Genomic DNA, 10,357 nt, shown 5'->3' with positions numbered 1-10,357 from the left:
CCCAACTCTCACATCCATACATGACCACTGGAAAAACCATAGCCTTGACTAGACGGACCTCTGTTGGCAAAGTAACGTCTCTGCTTTTTAATATGCTATCTAGGTTGGCCATAAGGTTTAGGGAGCCTCCAGGTAGGTACACATTAAGGCACTGGTGGGGGAAAGGGGCAGAGATTTAACTATCAGGACTTGTGGCTTGAGTGTGCCTGGCACTTGGATGCACCTGGTCTTCCTTCAAGGTAGTGTAGATTGTTGCTCAGTTCCTTTCAGTCACTCAGTCGTGCCCGATTCTTTGTGACCCCATGGACTGCAGCATGCCAGGCTTTCCTGTTCATCACCAATTCCCAGAGCTTGCTCAAACTCATGTCCATCAAGTTGCTGATGCCATCCAACCATCTCATCCTCTGTCACCTACTTCTCCAGCCTTCAATCTTTCCCAACATCAGGGTCTTTTCAAATGAGTCAGTTCTTTGCATCAGGTGGCCAAAAGACTGGAGTTTCAGCTTCAGCATCAGCCCTTCCAATGAATATTCAGGACTGATTTCCTTTAGGATTGACTGGTTTGATCTCCTTGAAGTCCAAGGGACTCTCAAGAGTCTTCTTTAACAACACAGTTCAAAAGAATCAATTCTTCAATGCTCAGCTTTCTCTGTAGTCCAACTCTCACATCCATACATGACTACTGGAAAAACCATAGCCTTGACTAGACGGGCCTTTGTCGGCAAAGTAATATTTCCGCTTTTTAATATGCTATCTAGGTTGGTCATAGCTTTTATTCCTAGAAGCAAGCATCTTTCAATTTCATGGCTGCAGTCACCATCTGCAGTGATTCTGGAGCCCGAGAAAATAGTCTGTCACTGTTTCCATTGTTTCCCCTTCTAGTTGCCATGAAGTGATGGGACTAGATGCCATGATCTTAGTTTTCTGTATGTTGAGTTTTAAGCCAACTTTTTCACTTTCCTCTTTCACTTTCGTTAAGAGGCTTTTAGTTCCTCTTCACTTTCTGCCATAAGGGTGGTATCATCTGCATATCTGAGGTTATTGATATTTCTCCCAGCAATCTTGATTCCAGCTTGTGCTTCATCCAACCCAGCATTTCACATGATGTACTGTGCATAGAAGTTAAATAAGCAGGGTGACGATATACAGCCTTGATGTACTCCTTTCCCTATTTGGAACCAGTCTTTCGTTCTATGTCTGGTTCTAACTGTTGCTTCTTGACCTGCATACAGATTTCTCAGGAGGCAGGTAAGGTGGTCTGGTATTCCCATCTTTTGAAAAATTTTTCACAGTTTGTTGTGATCTACACATTCAAAGGCTTTGGCATAATCAATAAAGCAGAAGTAGACGTTTTTATGGAATTCTCTTGCTTTTTCGATACTCCAACAGATGCTGGCAATTTGATCTCTGGTTCCTCTGCCTTTTCTAAATCCAGCTTGAACATCTGGAAGTTCACTGTTCACGTACTATTGAAGCCTGGCTTGGAGAATTTTGAGCATTTTCTTGCTAGCATCTGAAATAAGCACAAGTTTGAACATTCTTTGGCATTGCCCTTCTTTGGGATTGCAATGAAAACTGACATTTTCCAGTTCTGTGGCCACTGCTGAGTTTTCCAAATTTGCTGGCATATTGAGTGCAGCACTTTAACAGCATTATCTTTTAGGGTTTGAAATAGCTCAACTGGAATTCCATCACCTCCACTAGCTTTGTTCTTAGTGATGCTTCATAAGGCCCACTTGACTAAGGCATTCCAGGATGTCTGACTCTAGGTGAGTGATCACACCATCATGGTTATCTGGGTCATGAAGATCTGTTCTGTACAGTTCTTCTGTGTATTTTTCCCACCTCTTCTTAGCATCTTCTGCTTCTGTTAGGTATACACCAGTTCTGTCCTTTATTGCATTTCATGCAAAGATAGGCACAATAAAGGACAGATTGTTGCTAGATCCCTGGATTTTCTTGAGTGGTCATTAACTTACAAATCTCCCAAACCCCTTTAAGAATTACCTATTTTTAATGCTCTATTGGGATTTCTAAACTAATTATCCTACTCTATGCCTATCAGATTCGCTTTCAACATTGTATCATTTGTACTTTCAATGTCACAAAATACCTCCAAGAGTCCCTTTAGTGTGAAGTTTTCTGCCAGGGTGACTTCCTCTGGGACACCATCCTCTCCACCATTTTCCTCATTCTGTTTCAGTTCACATTCACTAGCTCTCTAGCTGCATCTCTTTTGAGTCCTAGAACAGCAGCCATGTCTCCATTCCCTGGCAACATATTCCTCCCGTAACTCCATTTGCATCCTATTCAACTTTACTTCCAATTTTATCACTTTCCATTTGTTTGGTCAATTCCCTCTTTCAGTTATTTACTTTCATAAAATGCCATGTGGGTTTATTGCTGAAGATGAGGAGGCAACACAACTGCACTCTTTGCCACCTGCGTGTGAACTAAGTAACACGTGCAGTGACCAATCACCCACAGACTTTGAAAGAAGCAATTTGGGGTCAGTAACCATTATGTATCTTTTAGGCAGTGGTTTTATGGACTGAAGAGCCAGCAGCAAAATCTCTACTTTCCACAGTTACTCGGTTAACAATACTTTGGTAACTGAAAGGTGAACAGTGTTGTCCAGGCACCTTGACAGCTGAAGTCCACACATATCGGTACAAAGCAAGAACAGCCTGGACTTGGTCATGGCAACTACTAGCAACCTACCCATCCTTCAATGCACAGAATTACATCTTAAAGCAATGTGAGAGCTAATACTGAATGTAGCCCAATTATACTTTAAGAGTGGGATGATAAAGTGATATAAATAAGCTCTATAAAGTATATCTCTGAAATTAAGTGATTCCATTTGCTATAAAAAGAAAAAAAAAGGAAAGAAGGTACATCATCCAAACCCTACAGAAGTATTCAAGTCAGTAAGTTACTTTTGTCCCTACTAGGGTAAACTCTATCAATGTTAAAACTCTCCTATGTTCCACTCATAATTCAAAGTTTCTTAAGCTAAGGCTCCTAACTGGAATTACTATTCATTACCCTATTCACTACTATTGTACAAATTGTCAAAATAGGCTGGGGTAAAACATTGTGGTCTTCTGAGAATATGACCCATGTGCTTAGACTTTTGTTCATTGAAATTAGTTCATACAAACTAAATTCATTCTTTTTGTTCTAGAAACAGTATCATAGGAAACCAGAGAGATCTTTTAGGTACCAATGATGCTATAAGAAAACCATGCAAAAGTGAGTTGTTTTTTCTGCTTAAGCATCTAGAGTTCTCAGATATTTGTAGACTCAAAATTTCTAAACTGGAATGGGGGCGGGGGTGGGTGTGGTGCGGTGGGGGAAGCTGTCTTCCCTTCCTACCTCTCAAGACAGAGAAAATCCCAACACGAAACACGGCCTGCTCACAATGTTCAACCTGCACGCAGCTCCAAGCCGGCACGGGAGAACTTCAAATACACACACACCACACGGCTCAGCACACATTATGGAGAACCACCTCACCCAGCAAAATCATCCCACCAAGGCATGTACGCTTCATTATACGGCAGGCAGTGTGCTAAGCGTTTTGCACATATTAACTCACTGCTGACAGGAACCGTCTTTGGTAGATTCTATTATCATGTCTATATAGAGATGACAGAGCACAGAAAAATCAACGTGCCCAGGGTCAAACAGCAAGTACACAGCAGAGCCAGGTGTCAAACCTGGCAGTCTGGCCCTAGAGTCCATGCTTTTAACCTCCACAGGGCTCGTTTATTTATTATCAATAAATGGCAATATTATTTAATATGTAAAAGTAACTTCTAAATCTTTTAGTCCTGAGTTTTTAACCAAGAATATATATTTCTCTGAAATTTTTTCTTTAGTTTATTGAAAGAATTTTTACAAAAAGAAGCTAACAGAAGGGATGCAACTGCCTTGTGAAATCCCAAGTCTCCATCTCTTTTTCCTGGTGTTTGTATACAAAGATGTGGCTTGTTTAGTGTCTTCTGCTCTTCATTTTCTCTCTTGTCCGTTTTCCAGGTCTTTTCTGCAGAAAAGGAAATATGACATGTGTTCACACAGCAGTTGGCCTTCTGCCCCAGGATCTGGACACAAGGAAAGAAAGGGAGGGAGAAGGGAGGGGTGGCAGTGGAGGCTGCTCCAGCCCCCTCACTCCATACTCACATTCGATCCTTTCTTTCCAGGCCTCTTGAGGCCCCTGCCATGAGCTGTCTTGGCCCGGAAGCTGGATACATCATCATAGCTCTCACGAGTGTTCCACTTGGAGCCTTTCTTCTTCCCACCATAACCAAACTTCTGGTTTTTATAGCGTCGCTTGGCATTAGGCCTGGAAAAAAGCAGTCTTACAGGTTACCTTCAACACTGCAAATCCTGACGAATGTTACGATCCAACCATACCCTGTTTCCTCTCTGTAAACGAAGCCTGTAGATACTACTGTACCCAAAATCTCATCCTTGACCCAATATTTCTACTCTATAAACTCCCCAGACAAGATCATCTACCTACAGCCTTAACCACCAAAGCAGGAAAACAAAGTGAGAATCAGGAAAAGATCTATCAATGTGGCTCATCATTTATCTTCAGAGCCCATGGACTGTAGCCCACCAGGCTCCTCTGTCCATGGAATTTTCCAGGCAAGAATACTGGAGTGGGTTGCCATTCCCTTCTCCAAGGGATCTTCTGCACTCAGGGATCAAACCCAGGTCTTCTGCATTTCAGGCAGACTCTTTACCATTTGAGCCACCTGGGAAGCCCCATTTTTAAACTAAATCTTATTAAATCACCCTCAGTTCTTCCTAGTCCTCTCAAGGATATTAAATGCAGTTAATGTTTGAGTGTAATACATGTTAAAACTGATCATCCCACAGGAATCTCAATTCACCATATCCGAAGTCATAGTCACCTCCCTCCTAGACTGGTTTCACCTCCTGTATCTACAGCCTAACTTGAGGTTGGTGGTCCTACCATATACTCAGCTGTCCACTCTATGAACCTAGAGTGGATTATAATTCCTTCTTTCATTTTCTGCACCCAGCTCAATTACTGAGTCCTGCTAATTTGACCTCTTGAGTATTTCTTCAACCAATTTTCTCTTCTTTACCCCTATTACCACTTTCAGGTCATTATCCTTGTTCTCTGGACTTTAACGGTCCCCTGATCAATTCCCCTGCCTCCCTCACTTACACAAGTACCACTGTAATATTGAAAACATGAACATGACCTGCTCACCACTTTGAGTAAAGCCCATGAGCACCTCCCTTCTGACTACTGGAAATAGCCCAGGCTCCTCACAACACTGCCCTGCAATCAGCCCACGTCCTCCCAGCTACACCTCACCACTCCTTGCCTCATGGTAACCCCCATGACACCAAATGCTGGCTGTTCCTCACACACAAACCTGCTGTTCTCATCTCTACACTTCTGCTCATTCATGTTCTTCCATCTTCCCCAAATCCATGTCTCTCCTGTTCTCCTGGTTAATTCCTACTCATCTTTCAGACTAAGCTCTGGTGAACGCTTCTCCAGGAAGCCATCCCCAGACTCTGACCCCTGGATCATGTCACATATTTCTAACATGGGCTTCCAGACTTCTCCCTCAATGCCTCTATCACAGCATGGACTATATTATACAGATATGATCATTCTCCTCAGGCTGGGTGTCCAGGAATGCATAAAGATGAACAAAAAGAACCAATAATAATATCCAACATTATCCCTTTTAATCTTTCTAATATAAAAGGTACTTACAATTTTTTTTTCATTTTCACAGATGAGGAAATTAACATTTAGGAAGGTGAAGTAACTTGCTCAAAACTACCCTCCTAATGAGACAGAAACCAAACCAGAACCCTAGGTCTGCACACAACCCTCACACGCGAGGAATCAACTTCTACTGCGTATTCACTGAAATCACCTCACTTGAACCTTCAAAGACCGATGTGGTTGAACAGGCCCATCACGTGGCCCACAGTTCTGGCCGCAGCACAGCCGCACTCCATGCACCGAGGCCACACCAGGAACTGCGGCCCTGCATGCACCACCACCAAAACGAACGCAGCACTCACCCCTTCCTCATTTGCTGGCCTTTGGCTCCTTCTTTTGTGCTCCGTGCAGCAGGCTTCTGATCTCCCTCAAGGAAGTCCAGTTTATCAGAGAAACCTGGGAGTGAAGCACTTTGATCAGCACCACAGTGCTTTAAAAAAAAGATTCAACTTCAAAAGAAGGATGTTACTTATGGAATTGGTATTAAGAGGCTCATCTTGCTCCCCATGCCATTCCCAAATGTGAGGTCCAATAGTTCCAAATCAATCAAGCCTTCAGATGTGTTTGATGGAATCAGCAGGTACCCCTGCTCCCCTGCAGCCTTATGAGAGAACACACTCACCTTTCTGATATTTCTTAATGGCACTCATCATGTGTGACTTCTCCTTCTGCCGCTTCTGAAGAACCTCTGTTTGCACCTGGATGTGGACACAGGACTGTTACACCTACTCCAAACCAGCACTCCAAATGTCTAAGTGTCTCTCAGTGACCAGGCTGTGACCATCCTCGAACACTGACTGTGTGCCGCAACCACGTTAAGGCCCTAAGTATATTCTCAATTTCTCATCCCAACAACCCAGTGAAGCAGAAATTCTTATGACCCCAAAACGAAGCACAGAGAGACGCTATAATTTGCCGAAGTCACACAGCAAGCGTGGACCTGAGATTCACACCCAAGCAGTCTGCATTCTTACCTATGACACAACCTGCTACAAAACTGCACAAATCATGTTTATGTCAACATCCAATTCTCTCCCTGATTATATCTTGGCAGATTAAATACCTAAACCACTGTTGCTAGGCATGAAAATACCAACAGAGAAAACAATCTCCCCAAAAAACAAACCAAAACAACCTTTAAGGATAACAAGAGATGCTTAAACTCTAAGGCAGGGTTTCTGCATCCCAGCACGATGACAGTTTGGACAGGATCATCCTTTGTCAGGGGGGAGCATGGCCTGTCCTACGCACTGCAGGATGTTTAGAAGCCTCCCTGCTCTCCACCCACAAGCTGCCAACTGCACACTCCCCACCAAGGTGTGACAACCAAAAATGCCTCCAGACATTGCCAAATGTTCCCTGGTCAAACAAAATTACCCCCCATCAGACTGTGCTGGGAGGTCGGGTTTGGAAACCACTGACCTGGACCCAGCGCTTCACTGTACAGGTGTGTAAAGTACAGCCCAGAGAAGTGCCTGACTCGCTTGTAGTGACCATACTACTTCTGGTGACACAGAGGTGTCCAGGAGGGACTGTGTTTGTGGACACTAGCAACCCACACTGCTATGAGATAGTAAACACACAATGGAACACACACCAGGCACAGAACCAACCCAGACCAGGCAATCTATGGACAAACACCCTTGGCCCCATCCCTGTCTGTTGTCCTTCCCACCTTCTTTCCATATTTTCTAAGTGCTCGCAGCTGCTTAGCCTTTTCCGACTTCTCCATGGCGGCCTGTTTAGCCTGCAGTTTCTGTCGAATCTAAAACACAAAATGTTGTCAGCTTACGTTAATTGAAAATGGCATGGAAGCTGCTTAGGGTGCACTGCAGCAGGGAGCGGACATACTCTGGAGCTCAGAGGAACCTTGTGAATCATCTACTCCAAGCCCTGTGTTTCACACACAAGGATAATAAGGCCCAAAGGCTAACACCTTTATCCAAGACACCAAAAGTCTCAGCCTTGGAACCACAACATCAGGGTGACCTTATTCCCAGTGTGCTATTTGCTCTGATAAACAAAACAGCTTGCTTGCCACTGAATCAGGAGAAAAGACTAACTTCTCTCCATCCATACCATCTGCAGACTGTGGTGAAACCAGTATGCAGCTTTAGCCTCCTTCTCCAGTATACCATCTGCACTATAAAAACTCAAACAGATATCAGGTACCTAGCCGTTGGCATTAAACATATACATTTCCATTAAAGAATGAACAGTTATGAATTTGAATGTGCAGAAATGGGTCTGGGTTCATCTCTAGATTAGCTTCCTTGAGTACCACTGAGACGAGAAAATCCAGCTTGAGACCCAAGGGAACTATTTAGGTATATCTTGCATTAGACATTAGTAATTCTCTGCCTCCCAAAGTTGAATAAGGACCAAATTCTACCTAACTGTTCAGTTCAGTTCAGTTCAATCACTCAGTCGTGTCCAACTCTTTGTGACCCCATGGACTGCAGCACGCCAGGCCTCCCTGTCCATCACCAACTCCTGGAGTTTACTCAAATTCATGTCCATTGAGTCGGTGATGCCATCCAACCATCTCATCCTCTGTCATCCCCTTCTCCTCCCGCCTTCAATCTTTCCCAGCATAAGGGTCTTTTCCAATGAGTCAGCTCTTCACATCAGGTGGCCAAAGGATTGGAGTTTCAGCTTCAGCATCAGTCCTTCCAATGAATATTCAGGACTGATTTCCTTTAGGATGGACTGGTTGGATCTTCCTGCAGTCCGAGGGACTCTCAAGAGTCTTCTCCAACACCACAGTTCAAAAGCATCAATTCTTCAGTGCTCTGTTTTCTTTGTAGTCCAACTCTCACATCCATACATGACTACTGGAAAAACCATAGCCTTGACTAGCCTTAACTTACCTAACTGTAAATTATGCCAAATCTGAGCCATATATTAATCCTTCATTTTACAGCAGAGAAAAACTGAGGCTCAGAGAAAGGTAACTGTCTACAAGTTATAATGCTGCCCAGGCAATGGCAGTAAAGAACTGTTCTCTCTTCCACACACCATGCCATGACCATGCCGGCTAGAAGATGCATAAAGATCATCTTTACCTTAGGGACCACACTTCTTACATTATCTTCCTCCCTTAACTGTTTATATTAGGAAAAAGTCAACCTTACATTTGTCCACCTGGTGTTGATTAGCATGAATCTGACATAGATAACTGAGATAATAATTTTCCTCTGACAACTGGCTCCCTTTTAATGTGCTTATGCCTTTGTTTGTTTGAACATTAAGGGAGACAAGCCAGCTGTATAGACTTAAGTCCAAAGCTTCAGTCTTCCATAGAAAACCTTTTCCATTTCTTACCTTCTGCATCTGCTGATCAGACTTGGCCATCTCTGCAAAATAATCCGTAGGCCGCTTGGTAGGCACTTTGAGCTGATGGAGGCGGGGCAATACTGCAAGCACTGCTGCCTGGGCTTGACGGTAGCTGCGGAAGTAGGACAAAGTGTGAAATAAGCTAAGGCAGAGAGGTCTTATTACATCCTTCTGATTGCCTCTCATAAGGTATCCAAGGTCGGAAGAGCCCGCAACACCTGACCTCCACCAGCAAGAACACACACACAAACAAAATGGTAATAAAACCTCATTAACTCAGGAGAAATTTAGATGTACACGCTTTTAAAAGGGGTGGGGAGTATTGCTTAAAATGAATTAGTAGTTTAATAGAATGACCACTTTAGAAGTGCTCACTAGCTTACAAATGCGAATTACACATTCTTACTTAGTCACTAAAAAAAGTCCATATAAGGATCCCACATAAGCAACTTTTTGTTCTCATAATCAACTGCACAAAAAAATTTAAAACTTAATATTTGAAAATAAACTGGACTTTAAATTGTGACTGCTGGACCACGGGGCCTTTCTCTCAACCACGGAGCATCTCCTACTCTTTAGTCCAAAGAAGCTTTCCTCCGTACTCCCAGGCTCAGGACACCTCGGAGGAACACATGCTCACGGCTTCCACCCTCTCCCCACTCTCTAGCACAGGGACCTACAACTTTTCCCACACTTAAAAACATACATACAAGCTCATCTCACGCTTAAAGTCATCTTCTGGATCAACAGCTTTCGGATCCTGGTTCTGAGATGTTGACTGAGGTCCATTGATTTCTGGTACCGGACCCAGGGTCACATCAAGCCTTTCAACCCATTCCAGATCCCGCTTGAATTCAGCCAAACACTGCTTCAGGCCATTCTAGGAAATTCAGACACCAAGCTCACAAAAAGGTAACAGACCAACAAACGAAGAGCCAGCCTCCAAAACCCCGACAGGTAGTTGACACTCTTGGCAATGCTCGGGTTGTGTCTTTCCTAGAACTAGAATGCAGTCTCTGGAGCACAACAGTGCCTCGCGCGCATCCCAAGTCTAGCATCCTCCGACCGGGCGCCCGAACTCACCACGTCGTTCACGGCCTTCTTCGGCCCCTCTAGCACCACGTTGAGGCCTGGCTTCAGCAGCCCTCGGGAAAACGCCTCCTGCAACTACAGGGCACGTTCCGCGGTAAGAACGGGAGAGTGAGGAACCCTCTCCCTCGCGCAGCCCCGCGAGCT

The 10,357-nt window shown here is 44.0% G+C and overlaps 1 protein-coding gene across 1 annotated transcript in view; it reads right to left on the bottom strand.

Moving 5' to 3' along the window:
- Positions 1-3,861: 3,861 nt before the first annotated feature.
- EBNA1BP2 (EBNA1 binding protein 2) overlaps positions 3,862-10,357 on the bottom strand; it is a 6,897-nt gene continuing 401 nt past the window's right edge. The window contains exons 2-9 of the mRNA XM_010862625.1: positions 10,205-10,288; positions 9,832-10,001; positions 9,110-9,233; positions 7,461-7,550; positions 6,408-6,483; positions 6,088-6,181; positions 4,186-4,348; positions 3,862-4,048 (exon numbers count right to left, since the gene is read on the bottom strand). Of these exons, the coding sequence (XP_010860927.1) occupies positions 3,998-4,048; positions 4,186-4,348; positions 6,088-6,181; positions 6,408-6,483; positions 7,461-7,550; positions 9,110-9,233; positions 9,832-10,001; positions 10,205-10,288 (852 nt within the window). The 3' untranslated portion in view covers positions 3,862-3,997. The remainder of the gene's footprint in view (positions 4,049-4,185; positions 4,349-6,087; positions 6,182-6,407; positions 6,484-7,460; positions 7,551-9,109; positions 9,234-9,831; positions 10,002-10,204; positions 10,289-10,357) is intronic.

Source organism: Bison bison, unplaced genomic scaffold (assembly GCF_000754665.1).
Source record: "Bison bison bison isolate TAMUID 2011002044 unplaced genomic scaffold, Bison_UMD1.0 scf7180017864484, whole genome shotgun sequence".
NCBI lineage: Eukaryota > Metazoa > Chordata > Mammalia > Artiodactyla > Bovidae > Bison > Bison bison.
The sequence above is the reverse complement of the archived record's forward strand: the minus strand, read 5'-3'. Positions and strand labels throughout refer to the sequence as shown.